General features: G+C 43.0%; 1 protein-coding gene across 4 annotated transcripts in view; it reads left to right on the top strand.

Moving 5' to 3' along the window:
• The window catches only part of tab2 (TGF-beta activated kinase 1 (MAP3K7) binding protein 2), a 55,755-nt gene that overhangs the window by 37,687 nt on the left and 3,082 nt on the right, over window positions 1-14,986 (top strand). The window contains exons 3-6 of one of the 4 annotated variants that reach the window (XM_085770363.1): window positions 1,494-3,168; window positions 9,073-9,233; window positions 11,290-11,383; window positions 14,392-14,472. In XM_085770363.1, coding sequence (XP_085626489.1) covers window positions 1,494-3,168; window positions 9,073-9,233; window positions 11,290-11,383; window positions 14,392-14,472 — 2,011 coding nt within the window. Of the gene's footprint in view, window positions 1-1,493; window positions 3,169-9,072; window positions 9,234-11,289; window positions 11,384-14,390; window positions 14,488-14,986 lie in introns of all 4 variants that reach the window. The other 3 variants (XM_085770361.1, XM_085770364.1, XM_085770362.1) reach the window with 3 other exon arrangements.

The raw sequence follows: 14,986 nt of genomic DNA, 5'->3' as shown, positions 1-14,986 counted from the left end.
ATTTAAAACACCATCTCTGATCTCTGCCTGCACATAGATACACAGACACGGGCACACGCTAAATGCGCTATATAGCGCTAATTGCTCAGCTGCAGCGCTACATCTATGACCTGTCACTGTCACAAGTGCATCTCATCTCATTATGATAGGACTTCACCCTCAGAGCTGTCTGTCCTCAGACTGTCCTCCTGACCTGTCCCTGAACATCACACAGGGACAACATGGAGCTGCCTGTGTGACTGGTTACTGAGTTTTATTAAAGAAGAAGTAAGCGATCCGGTCGTTTTGGCTAATGCTGCGTTCCAGGCAGGCTTTTGAAACCGTAAATTACAGCTTCATGTCACAACTTACGATTTTGTAGCGTTTCAGGCAACCCACTCGTGTTTTTCCGACCTGTTTTACCTGTGAAAGTCACTATAACGGCCACTCGTAACTTCTGACCCGTGAACTCGTACCAGATCGAACTGGTACGACTTCACAGGTCGGAAAAACTCGAGTTACGGGCTGCCCTGAACGCACCATAACAGTCCTCGTCCCTACGTCACTACATTCACGCGCATCCCTTGGCTGGGCTCTTTGGATAAAAACTGTAGGATACAAGGAAAGTTTTCTCCTCGGCTTACAGCAGAGCAGAGTGACTGACAGACCCGTGTTTCAGACCAAACACTCTATAGAAGTGATTGCTGTCGGAAGATACAACTATTTAAGACTTATATTAACACAAATATATCGCTTACTTCTGCTTTAATGTTTCCAACAGGCTGAGTTCAACAAATCAGTTTATGCTACTGTGATTTAAGTAGCCTAGTTAAATACTACAGTAATCATCATAGTGTATTGGAAGGAAAGACCATTTAATCTGTATGTATCAAATATCGATTAATGAATTAATCGACAATTTGCATCCCTAGTATGTTGGTCTTGGTTAAGTACCACCTTGAATGCTTAAGCTTATGTATTCAGTCCTTCAATGGTATACTAAAATCCATGTGAAAAAAAATGCTTCTCACTGTTCTCAGGTCAAATATTTATATGCGATTAAAATGCGATTAATTGCGATTAATTAATTACAAAGCCTCTAATTAATTTGATTAATTTTTTTAATCGAGTCCCGGCCCTACTATAAACCTCAACATCCCATAATATGCTCACACACTCGCATCATTATTAGGCAGCGAAGCAGGTTAACTCGCGTTGCAGAACAGCGCTGCACAGAGCCTACTAAACAGAAATGATTATTGATTTCTGAATGAATGGATATGTCGTTTATTTTTGCCATATTATTATTATTTTTTGGCCTGGCGGGGGCTCTTGTTGGCCTGGCGGCCCGCCAGGCCTGTGCAATGGTAGGGGAAACACTGAAAACTATAGGGATTATGGCAATGGGCCAATTTGCCAAAATGTTGATTTATCCCTTTAATATTGGCCAAATCAATTTTTTTATCAGAACATTTAATTCATAAAGCTTCTCTGTCTCTCTCTCTCTCTTTCAGAACAACAACAACTTAGACGCCTGCTGCGAATATTTGTCCCAGGTCAGTCCGGGCTACCTGTACAGTGAAGAAGGAAGCTTTTCAGACGACCCCAGCTTCAGGCTCCGTAATCACATGACCCAGTTGAACCTGGGCCCGCAGTCTCAAAATGTGCACGTGGCCCCGGTTCGGGACGGCCTGAGAATGAACGGCAGTCGGACTCTGGCCCACAGCCTGAGTGACGGGCCCCTCCAGACGAGCCAGGCCCCCAATAGTGACTTCTTTCAGCAGGAGCCTCAGTCAGCCCCAGTGCAGGTGCCGTCCAGCCTCAATGTGTTTGGCGTGATGGAACCCACGCGCAAACCGCAGCCTCCGCAACACCTCGGACTTTACCCTCTGGGTGTCAAAGGAACGACGATGGGCGCCCAGCAGACGCCGCGCTTCAACCCCATTACAGTGACGCTAGGACCCAACATCCAGCCGGGCCGCAACACCCCCACTTCTTTGCACATACACGGTGGGCAGTCGGGCCTGGGCAGCCCACAGGGTAACTCTATCTATATCAGGCCCTACGTCAGCCAGCCCGGTACGACCCGGCAGAACCACCACCCGGGGAGCAGGGCCCAGTACAGCCCCACTTCGCAGCCCCCGCAGCAGATCTACCAGATCTCCCACCCCTCCTCTGGCTCCTGGTCCGGCCCTCAGCACCCCTCCTCTTCACATACCTCACAGCACCAGACCCAGGGCCACCAGACCTCTCACGTCTACATGCCGATCAGCTCGCCCACAAACCCCCAGGCGCCCTCCTTTCTGCCCTCCGGGAGTCAGGCCTCTTCCTCCGGCGTATCCTCGTGCTCCTCCTCCTCCTCCTCTTCTTCTGTCATGCCCACCTCCTCCACCATCAGCCAGTACAACATCCAGAACATCTCCACCGGCCCGCGGAAGAATCAGATAGAGATCAAACTTGAATCTCCTCAGAGGAGCAACTCCACAACCACAACAGCTGTGCTGCGAACAAGTAGTGGCCCCCGTACGTCCTCGACCTCCTCCTCCTGTCCTTCCTCTTCCTCCTCCTCAGCCGGGGTGCCCACTGTCCCCACCACACCTCTGTCCATCGGATGTCCTGGTCTGAGCCGCAGCCAGCCCACTGTTTACATCTCTGCCAGCCCGCCTACTGCTGCTACCACCCCCTCTGAGGAGGCCATCGTGGCCTCAGCCGGCTCCCGCTCCCAACCCAAGTTTTACATTTCTGCCAACGCCTCCAGCGACGACGGTGGGAGTAGGAACCCTCCCACAGTCTACATCTCAGCCAACCCCCCCTTGCAGGGGCCCTCGGGGCCCAGGAACATGGGAGGCCAAGTGAGCATGGGCCCAGCCTACATCCACCACCATCCACCTAAGTCTCGTACCTCCGTGGGAGGGGGAGGCACGGCTTCGTCGCCCCGCGTGGTGGTGACTCAGCCCAACACCAAATACACTTTTAAAATCACCGTGTCCCCCAATAAGCCCCCAGCTGTGTCCCCCGGAGTAGTCTCGCCTACTTTTGAGCCCAACAACCTCTTAAGCCTACCCTCAGACCACCACTTTGCAGAGCCAGACCCCCTCCATCTCTCAGACCCGCTGTCGCCACACAGGGAGAGGCCGAGCGAGCCTCGCAGACTCAGCATGAGTTCTGATGATGCAGCGTACACACAAGGTGAGCAGCACTGAGTATCACTGTGATATTAATCTCTTTTATTCCACAATCAAAATAAATGCACAAGGACTTTGACAGAAGACTAAGTACGTTTTGACTGTTTAGTCTTCTTCATGCCTAACAGACAATACTCACATGTCAGCCATCTTCCTCTGTTGTCATGCTGATGCCTGTGTGTGAACATCAAAGTGTCAAAGAACCTGACTTGTTCTTTTTCCTTTGACCACACTGGCATTAATAAATTGGCAGATGATTTTGACGGATCTTAAAGGTTGAGCCTGATCCACACTGAACACACTCTAAATTAGTGCTATGTTAACAAACAGGAAGTTTGGCATATGTCAACATTCGTGCCACCAAAGTTGTCAGATGACAAATGAATCTACTTGTGCAAAAACAAAACATGAACTTATATTGGTAACACTTTATAATAAGTACACACTATTAAGCATTAGTTAAGCATTAAATTACTGAATTCATAATGTATATCACATGACAGTAAAAAATGTTTTACTCATTGATAAGCACTATATTGTTGTGTTTTGTTTCCAGGCTGGACTGAATGTGTAAGAGACTTAGATTAATTTTTCAGAATGAACTTTTTAGGGTCCGGGCAGCTAAGCTGCCGGGACACTATTGTATTCCTAGGAATTCTTCTTCTTCTTCTTCTTCTTCTTCTTCTTCTTCTTCTTCTTTCTTTCTTTCTTTCTTTCTTTCTTCTTCCAAGGAAGTCATACTTCCCATGGGCGAAAACTCACCAAACTTTGCACAAAGGTTCAGTCCCATGCCAGATTCACTCAACTCCAAGGACATGTGCCCCCCCCTCCTAGGGGGGGCACAATAAGCGTTTAAATTTAAAAACTTTAAAAATTCCTACCAAACCAACGGTAGATGCTACAGTGTTGAAACTTCACCACAATGTAGCCTCAATACTGCTGAAACTTTTGTCCACTTAAACTTATTACAAATTATGAAGTCCATCACTCTGTTTTTTTCAATAACTGTAAAACTTTTAAAATGTATCTCCTCCCACAATTTTTGCTCAATTGACACCAAACTTGCTACAGAGCATCTCCAGACCGTCCTCCACAAAACTTGTTTCTCGGATTTTTGATTAAGCAAAAATTGGGCCTACAGTGCATGAAAACGTTTGACTGTAAACAGTACTGTAAACATATACCATCAAATTCTTGCTAAATACATTTTCAAACTTCCTGAAAAAAAATGAGAATATTCTGGAGTCATGGTTGATGAAGTTTAGCAAATATCAGAATTTTAATTCAAAAACTGAATTTTCTAGAACATTTTGAATTCTGCTCTCATGGGAACAACTGCAGCCAATGTGAGAGTGGAATTTATAAACATCATATTTTCTCTTATGAAGCAAAACACTTATCATTAAAAACAAATCACCAACATTTCGATGCTGTCAAGATGCAATTTATGTATTATCAGATTTTTGTTTAGATGACTGAATTTCCGACTTTTGACCATTTCATCACAACAGCTGCCCGGGCACTGGCTCACCTGAGTGGATAAATGAAGCTACACAGCAGGTTTCACTACCAGCCAATTAGCTCAGCGAGTTAGGAGCTGATTCTTGGTGTCAGAGGCTGTGGGTTCGAGACCCAGCAAGGGTGATGATAATGATGACAGATCAAAATGTCACATGTCCTCAAGCTGTTTTGCTGTCTAGATGCAATTTATGTATTAACAGATTTTTGTTTAGATAACAGAATTTCTGACTTTTTGACCATTTTTGAAATCTGCGTTCACAACAGCTGCCCGGGCACTGACTCACCTGAGTGGATAAATGAAGCTACACAGCAGGTCTCACTACCAGCTAATTAGCTCAGCGAGTTAGGAGCTGGTTCTTGGTGTCAGAGGTTGTGAGTTCGAGACCCAGCAAGGGTGATGCTGATGATGATGACAGATCGATATGTCAGATGTCCTCAACCTGAAATACAAGACAATTGTCCTAATTGTCGCGTCACAGCAAGCCTCTAAGTTTAAAAATCCAAATAGCTTGGACTGGACCATGTGCAAAGGCTCCTAACATCTTAGATTCATAGTAGATGTTTGACAAATACATATCATTATTTTACCTCAAAAACTGATTTTTCTTTTTACTGTGGTTTCAAATCTGCCTACACGACAGTGAATGGCTTACTCAATTTGTGAAGCCACTGTTGTATGCCACTTGTCAATTAGCTCAGTGCAATAGACAACAGTCTTTGGTTCCCGAGGTTGTGGGTTCAATCCTCAACTGATGCAAATTGAACATTATAAGGTCAACTGTCTTGTCTTCCTATCCTCCTGTTTGTTGCTCAGAATTGCCTAAATTTGCCCAAAAGTAGCCCGGACCCGACCCATCGCTGCGCAGCAGCTATAATTTATTTTCTGTTGTTTCATCCAGCTCTATCAAAGGGAAACGTCAGCTAAGAAATAGTGTAATGCTAACATTAGCTGTTGTGCAGTGGTAGCTAATGGGTTGGAATATGTTTTTTTATGTTGACATATAGGTCAGTCTTTCTTTGGGTTTTCATTATCTGTCGTCTTTTCTCTTGTTCATTGATCAGGAAATGGTCAAATAGAAACAATAGGTCAGATTCTCCATATAGACTATATAACTTGCAGCTTTGAACGCTGCAGTGCAAAATGGTCCTTTCAGCATTGAGCTTTAGAGCTGTGTGAATATGATCTATATATTTTACATATATGTATATCCCTTTGGCGCTTACTTGCACAATGTTCATCTCTGCCTTTCCACCAGTGTGTTTACAATGCTTGACGTGTTGTAATGTTGTGAGCTGGTGTCTTGTGGCTATTTTCACAAATCAGGCTCTTACTGTATGCCCACAGGCTTGTGAACACATACTTTAGATAACGAGTCAGCGCCCACAGTTCAGAGTAAGCAGACAAAAATGTCCAAAAATTGTCTGCATTGTGAATCCTCCATCCAGTCGGTCTCCGATGTCTCGTTGAAAGTATTTACTTCGCCCTTTATTGGTTGTTTTGTAAATGTCAAGTGGCTAAAAAGGGTGCACTTCCTCTATAGCTGCATTGTGCACAGTGAAGCTTTTAGAACTATTTTAGCAAAAAATCACACTATCCAAGTTTTGTGCTACCAGCTGTAGGCCTAAATGCTTTTTCCACTCCATTCTGCCAAGAAAGTCATTTTACTATAAAAGTATACTGTGTGGTTTTAAAAGACACTTACCATAACATCTCCTGTAATGTAATTGTGGAGCCAAACTGTGTATACTCGCTGTCTCTAATGTTCAGTCAGGATAGAAATACTGCTTTTCATGTCCATCTCCTTTGGGCAGATAAAAGCAAAGGTGACTAGCTGTGTGATGACGGTAGTGTGAGTCCTCCACACTAAATGCTGTGTTTGCTCCATTAGCCTCGGAGACTGGTGGATTCTGTAGCGTGAGTCAAATGTGTCAGTGTGCACTGCTGTTTCCTTTTTTGGGCTTTTGATTATATTACGCGTGAGTCACCGGCTGTGGCTCCTGCTCAGCAGTGACTACGAACCGAGAGGGGCTTCGCACTGTGCTCGCTGCCTGCTGACCCTCGTGAACCAGTTTCCCCCTTGTTTTATCTGATTTGACTGGGAAGACACGTGCTTCACTGATTAACATTCAGGGTTTTTACCTGATGCACCTGTCACCACTTAGAACTGCACCAAGTAAATATGAAGCTTCTTCCTTTTTGGCAGCAGAATCACTTATTGTTTCAATCAATGCATTTGGCCTTTCAGGGTGTGACACAGAAGCCAGGTGCATAAAACTGTAGATTTTCTGACTAAATCTATGCACAAAGCCAGATTTTTTTAAATTCTATTTTTCTGTTAGAAGGTCACGTGTTCACATGGGATTTTGCTTCATAAATCTCACTCATTGAGTGAGATGGGTGCATGTGCATGAGTCTCATTACCACTTGTACAACACCAGGAAATGGTGACACTGTCTCAGCCACATGTTCAGGCACAGAAAGAAAGAAAGACTAAAAAGAAGAACCATATCACCGATTGCAAAACATACTGTAGGTAAAAACATGCATCAGTTTACTTTATATTTGCAGTGATTGTAAAGTCCTGTTTTACTCTGGACGACACTGACAGGCTTTCAGACTGTGATTGTAAATAAGAACTTGTTCTTTATTGATTCTGCCTGGTTAAATAAAGGTTAAATAAAAAAATTTAAAAAAAGATTAGTAAATACAGAAATATTGTGAGATGGTTTGCAGAATGATCCTATATAAAAAATCAGGATATTACACAATGCTCAAGGAAATACTGACACACAAACTAATCATTTCTGCTCATGAAATGTAAAATATTTATTGCTGTGCAAACAGGTAAAGCCTATAATGATAGTAAATGAAGCTCTGTGAAGTTTGTTATTTTATTCTATTATATTATGAGTCACACAGCTTATTCAGTGTTTTCACTTCACGGTAACTCGGATCATTACTCAACGCATGGTGAAATGAATGTGTGAAGTGACACATTCTGTGTTCATAAATACCAGTTTATGCATCTGTCCCTTGTTACTAAAAGACATAATCCTTCTAATTCTGTAGGAACTCCTGCTGGAGACTGTGTCTTTTTTTTCTGATTGTGTTGTTTGTCTAATTTTGAAAAGAAAACTATCTCTTACCAGATCGGAAAAACCTTCATTCATACTAACGCAGAAACACACATCCTATAATTATTTATACACTGGACAATGTATGTGCCAGTGTAAAGAGGAAGCATGTTGTCTCCTGTGCAGCTGGTTGCTTAGTCTCCATGTCAGGTGCTCAAAAACTCTGAACTGTAGAAATTAATGTAGTGGAAGTAGTGTTAGTTAATATCTAAAAGGTTCACTGAATAATCTGGTAAATATCTTGCTGTCTCCCTGGTTCCCGAATCTGAAGACTTAACTGAAATTTTGGGGGGGGGGGGTTGAAAATCTTGTGATATTGAGGAAAGCTGTGAGAAAAAATCCTGCATCTGCACTTTTAACTGGAGGTACTTTGATTCCTCCTCCAGTCCAGCCCTGTCCCGGGGTCACTGGGCAAAATACTCTACCCCTGTGGAAAGTGCAGTATGCATATGCTCTGGATGAGTCACAAAGCTGAGTTGCAGTCCTTATTAGAGATGACTGCACACTGTCTTTAATCATTGATGAGGAGAAAACTTGCCAGCACATCACAGAGTCATAGTATGAAAAATATTTACCACAATCTTTCTTTTTTATTTCCGAGTTCACACTTTCATTTAGTTAGTTCATGCTCTTTCACTGAGTGAGCGGTACAGCAGATCAGTGTTTAGCTGCAGGTGACAGGAAACTGTGTGGATCTTTTCTTCTACCTGTGTGTGTGTGTGTGTGTGTGTGTGTGTGTGTGTGTGTGTGTGTGTGTGTGTGTGTGTGTGTGTGTGTGTGTGTGTGTGTGTGTGGGGTGTTACAACAAGTCATCAAATACTGGAAATGTGATGAATTATGGGAAAGCAGCAGTCTGCCAACTGGGATAAGTCTGATCTCTTCATCCCACCACAGTAGGTGAGGAAACATACAAATGGAGAATAATGAGCAAACTGTGTGATTCCTGTCTCTGTTTGTGTGCACAGGGAATTATGGCCAGAACTGGTTTGACTGGTGTTTGGAGAAAACGTGTGGTTTTCACAACCATCTTGCTTGAAAACATTTTCATCAGCTCAGTTTTCTCTTTTGTTCCTTTCTTTAATCTGCATTCAGTGGTCACTGGAAGTTTTCAGTATAATAATGCTCATAATAATTAACTATTTTCCTCCTGTGTGTCTATTTCTAAATTATGTTTGCAGTTTCTGTAAAGTTGATTGAAACGGCGTGAATAGCGCAGAGGAAACTAACAATTCTGTCCGTGTGCTTCTTCCAGCGTTGTTGGTCCATCAGAAGGCCCGAATGGAAAGGCTGTGGCATGAGTTGGAGCTGAAGAAGAAGAAGCTGGAGAAGCTAAAAGAGGAGGTCAATGAGATGGAGAACGACCTGACCAGGAGACGGCTGGAGAGATCCAACTCAGCCTCCCAAATTCCCTCTGTACGCTTTGTTCACCATTTTTTCTGCAATTTAATGCTTTAAAATTATTATTATTATGTATTTTCTTGTCATTTTGCATGATAGTAACAGTTGAAAGGCAGACAGGATATGTAATGCCACGAAGGTGAATAGATAAAGTGGTCGTGCGGAGATGGCAGTTACATCAACGCCTCTTGTACAAATTGTGAACAGTAGCCATGAGATCATTGAGCTGATTGTCAAATACTCGGCTAGCACAAGCCAGAATCAACAGATGAATCAATTTAAAAACCAAGTGCATTGTGGTTTTGTCAGCAGTTAACTTGGTAATGTCTGTGTCATCAGACAAGTTCTCCATAACTGCAGAGAAATGTTTTTTTCCTTAATACTGAAAGATAAAGGCAATCTGGGTCACGCTGCCAGTCTTGGTTTCTGCTCCTACACCCTGAAACTATGTTGATTACAGGGTCTGTTTATTACTTGGCTGATATCTCTCCATATTTTCAGACTGACAGAGCACACAGTATACACTCGCATTCATCCCGCAGGCAGCTTCTGCTGCTGTTGCACAGGGAATGTAAGGCAAGCCATGGGAAGAGTCCAGTGTCTTTTGTTTTTTATTTTCTGCACCATTTAAGCTGTAAGTTTGTCGAAAGCCTCTCGGGTTCAGATGAAGTGTGCTCCTAGCTTTCTGTCGAGTCAGCTCTTTTTGTCAGCTGTTCCAGTTTGAGTCAGCGGAGGGGAAAAGTGGCTGTGGCAGGTAATTGGCTGGTGTTGCTGAGCTCAGTAGCTCCTCGGTTTTAGTGTTGTTTACTGAGGCAAGCCAGCTCTGGAGAGCAGAGCAGCTCTCCCCCTGACACGGACACCAATCTGCTCCACTGACTTCAAAACAGGAAGTCAGACCCTGTTCGTACTTGACAGAGAGAGGGTCCTAAAACCTGGAAATTTGTTAAGATCCTAGCACCTTCAGCTCATGAAGTTAGTGGGTTTTTGTTTAAATGACTAAAATAATTTCTGTCGTTCAAATGTTCCACAACACAAAACACATCAGTCAATGCCCATGTCCTGTTTTTGTTTAACTGTTAAACATCTCAACCATCAACCAATTGACTCCACTGTCTGCTTTAACAGCTATGTTGTGTTTATACTGAAGCTTTAAAAGGATAGTTCAACATTTTGTCATTTTGGCTATTGCCAAGTTTTTAGTAAGTTCATTACTGTGCATGTTGTTTTGAGATCCGCGGAGCAGAGACGCGAGCTGCTCAGTGAACACAATGGAGGTGAATGGTACAGGTCCCTCAAAACTCATCAGATACACAATCCAACAACTCCAAAACGCTCTCGTGGAGAAGTTGTGAGCTGCACATTCACCACGCTATGAGATACGGTAATAATGTAACAAGCCGGAACTACTTTCCAAACAACGGCTGCTGGGTGGAGTGATTTCAAAAGCGCAAGTAGTATTTGCTTCGTGTGTTGCAATGTTACATAATTATACGTGATTTTTTTCATAACGTGGTGAATGTGCAGGTCACAACTTCTCCACGGTCAAGAACCTACTCCTATGACTGTAGGGATTATGGCAATAGTTGAACTTACTGTATACCTTTAACAAACTGTCACTAACCAAGTAGAAGAGCTAAGTGGAACGACTAGTTGACGTTCAGTGGTGGTGATGTTGAAATCATGTGACTGTGGTATAGTTGGTTTATATGCTCACAGTAACTTTTTACTTCTGCTAATTCCCACCCAACATCTGTCTCCACACTTGTGATGCTGTTTTACTCATATGTAAAGAAACACGTACAACATTTCTGTCTGGTAAGACAAACTGCTTTGTTGTGTTTAAAACAAGAGGGAGGCAGCAGTGGCCAAGTCTGCTAGAAACTAAATGAAGGAATCAAAATGATGCGCTCTAAACCCATTCCTTGTTCCAGGCAAAACCAAATCAGCCAAAATGTAATATCTTGGGCAATTTGAGTGATATGACTTATAATATCTCTGAATACAGAACCTCTGAATGTGCTCTAAGTGACTGGATCTCTCCTCATGCCTGTGCTCTTTCCCTCTTTTTCAGCTCGAGGAAATGAAGCAGTTGAGATGTAAAAACAGGCTACTGCAGATTGACATCGACTGCCTCACCAAAGAAATCGATCTCCTCCAAACAAGAGGTAAGAGTCCTTCCTTCTCCCTCCGTTAGGGGATTTTAAACCAGCACGTACAGTATGTGACTATGCTGTGTGATAATAAAGTCATGAAGTGTGTGAGGTCAGGCCTGCAGCTCCAGCTCACAGGTCAGGTCCAGCTCACATCCTCTCGGCACACGCGGCCATGGTGCTGCCATTGTGCTGTTAACCACCACTCCTTCCTGAATTGCATCCTGTTACTGGATGGTAACAAGGGATTTATTGGTCCCCTGGCAACACTCCACTGCTGACAGGGGTCGAGCTGCCAGCCAATCATTTTACACAGGTGAAGGAAGGACTCAGCCTCTGGAGTTTGAAAGATTAGCATACAATATAGAAAAATGGTAATAGAACCATGTAATACATACATATTTAAGTCTATCAACTCTTAAAACACATTCAACCTCATACATGTAGAGAGAATGGCAGATGATTAAATCTGAGAAGAATTGACAACACTATGGAAATACCTATGGAAGTCTCCTGCTTCACAGACATGGAGGGAGTTTGGCTGGTTGAACCTGAGCACTGGGCTCATATTCACAAAACATCTTAAGGCTGAAACCAATTAGGAGAAACTAAAAATAATAGTCAGTCACTTTGGAACTAATTTTTCAGAGGAAGTGACAAAGCCTCTCAGCAGTTCAAGTAGCACCTGAGTCTGGGAGAAGTTAGTGAGTTGTGAGTCCTCTACAATTCTTCTAAGACCAAATCACCTGCTGTCATTGTCGCCCTGTTTTGGAAACTGAAATTATTTAAACTATACAACCCGGAACAATGATTATTGTGGAGTTTGGGAACAATGCAAAAACCTTCTCCTAGCAGCTGAAACAGCCCAGTCAGTGCATGATTAAAGTGTTTTGGCAGCACGGCTACTTGAAGGAAAATGCAACTTTCCCAGTTATGTAAACTGATCTGTTCACCAAACAATAAATACCTCTGTCGAGCCCGCGTCATAGGATGTCAAGACCAAGACAGATTTGTAAACAGGACAACAAAAAAAGATTGCAGGAACTAGGCCTGCACATCAGGAAAATGTCCGATGTGCGATGACACTGTTCAGTATTGCGATGATGATATGACTTAAGATAAATAATAAAACATTCAGGTGTGCTGCATATTAACCATATTAATCTCTCTGAAAACAACCTCAACACGCTGTAGTAGATACTGTAGTGGTGGCGCTGTAACGCTGCCATACAAATACACCACAAACAGAGAAGAAGGGTGGAAAACTTGCGATGCTGTGAACAAACTCCAAACATTTCCAAGATTTCATTGGTCGATTGGTCACAGGGAAAAAAAACATAAACATTTGGAGCCCTGTCTTGTCAAAATTAAGTCAAAATCAATGTGACTGAACTGTTTGAAACGCTATAGGGCTTTTAATTTGAAGGGCCAGATACAGGAAGTGTGACACTCACTCGCTGTCAGTTTTTGTTGTTGTTGTTGTTGTTGTTGTTGTTGTTGTGGTGGTGGTGGTGGTTACGTGGCACTGCCGGCCTCTCTCTTTTTCTTTTTCTTTTCCCAAAAACGACTTTTTCCGTTGTATTGTTGTTACAGACCTTTCTGGTTTGGAGACTCGGCGTGAAAGCACGTGTCACTGCTGTTTTCGTTTTGTTAGCGATTAGCGGATGAGCCCCGGTCCCGTACCAAAGCACTGTGTCACGGAGCAGATCCATGGTAGTCTCCGCTGCAGTCAGACACCCGCACCGCTCCAAGCAGCTGACCGCCCACCCCACCCGTCTCATACAGCCCGAGCTCAGTCACTTACCCCCTCATCTACTGTGTTTATTGGTGATAAACGGGCGTATTGCCTGTAATAACAGTAAAACCAGACCGGCGTGTTGAATCTCGGACCCAACACAGCCGGACTCACGAGCATTTCTTAACCCGACCACGGGCAAAAAAGGAAAAAGAAAGACAGTAGCAACACTGGTTTTAGACAGGTAACTGTTAACATTAATCAACGTTTATAAACTGTGTGATGTGTGCGTGTGAGTGGCTATGGCGGAACGTGTTGACGGGGAGTCCGACCGCGGGGGGAGGAATACAACGTAGCCTACTAATCGCATTTCAGGCAACCTTACGCGATGTGTCTATCGTGCATGTCGACATCGCGATGATGATGGAAATACGATTTATCGGGCAGCCCTAGCAGGAACCACATATGCAACTTGGGAGAACTCTTAACGGTAAAATAAAATGTTCTGTGAATACGGGCCCAGTATTTTATTTCATCTTCTTAGAAATCTCACTTCCTGTTTCCACAAGAAACTCTGAAATCAAAACACAAACAACTGCAATCTTTTCTGGGTTGCCAACACACACAAGACCGAACTAGACACTTTAAGGCTGGATTGGACATTTACCTACAGACTGGTGTAAAAGAGATTTAATGAATATCCTACTGGGGGTCAGTAAAAACAATATCTGGAGGGCTCAACTGAAACATGTGGTGGAGAAATTATGAAATGTTTAAGAAACAGTTTTTGTCTCTCATAAACTGGAACAATGAACTACGCATTTGAAAACATAGATGTACCATAAAAAAACCCTTAAGGCCTGCTTTTATTCTTCATTTTGAAAAGATCATTGTCTCAGTTGATGGCTCATTTTCACTGTCTTTTCTTTTCTTTTCTTTTCTGCATCTGTATGGTGTTAAATACACTGTATGGAAATCTGCTTGATGTGGAACGTAAACAAACAGCCACATTGACTTAATATTACTAGAGAATAGACGGTAAAGAAATTGTCTACTGTCTATGTGGTTTCACTTCAGTCATGAACATGAATGTTTATTTGTAAGTGCATTTGTTGTTTCTAGTTTTTAAACCTATCACAGTACAGATTTGAAAAAGTCAATATAATATGATTATCAGATTGTCACTCACACTGTTCGCATGCATATGTACACGTTCTTCCAGGTGTTGCTTTAATGACCAATAAGAGTTGATGATTTCGTGTGAAGTAAACCTTCCATCTGTTTACAGGACCACACTTTAATCCCAGTGCAATCCATAATTTTTACGACAACATTGGATTCCTCGGTCCCGTCCCACCCAAACCCAAAGGTACTTTATCTATTGGTAAGTTTAGAAAAGGCTGTCCTCACTTTGTTGTGTAAACATTCCTGTTTATTATTTGTCTTATTCCAAGTGTATAATTAAATACAACACATAATACCTGTTGCTATTGAAACCATGTTTACAGCCCTGTTTACTGCCTTTATGTCCCATTCTTCTTGTATCACACCCACTTTAGTCTTATTGTCTGTTTACTTGTGTTCAGTCCTCCCAGTTCTTGGTGACATGGAGGACTGTGCCAGGGCTGTTGCATGTTTTAGGGTTAACTGGGTGAACCAGTCAGCAGGGTGGAGGCACTGGGAAACATGGTGGCTTGACCAGTGACATGTGGTGGTTAAAATGTGATCATGCAATAAGAAACAACAGGTCTGAGATCAGTGTGGAGTTACAGGCACTTTTCAAAGAGAGCAGGTCTGGACCTTCTCTTTATCCTATCATTTACTGACCCCTAACAGTTTCCACCAAGAGCCCTGGAGCAGGGCTCTCTGATACATTTGTTTTT

Source organism: Trachurus japonicus, chromosome 24 (genome assembly GCF_045865225.1).
Source record: "Trachurus japonicus isolate A0001 chromosome 24, Traja_1.0".
Lineage (NCBI taxonomy): Eukaryota > Metazoa > Chordata > Actinopteri > Carangiformes > Carangidae > Trachurus > Trachurus japonicus.
Note: the sequence above shows the minus strand (reverse complement) of the source record. Positions and strands in the feature narration are given on the sequence as shown.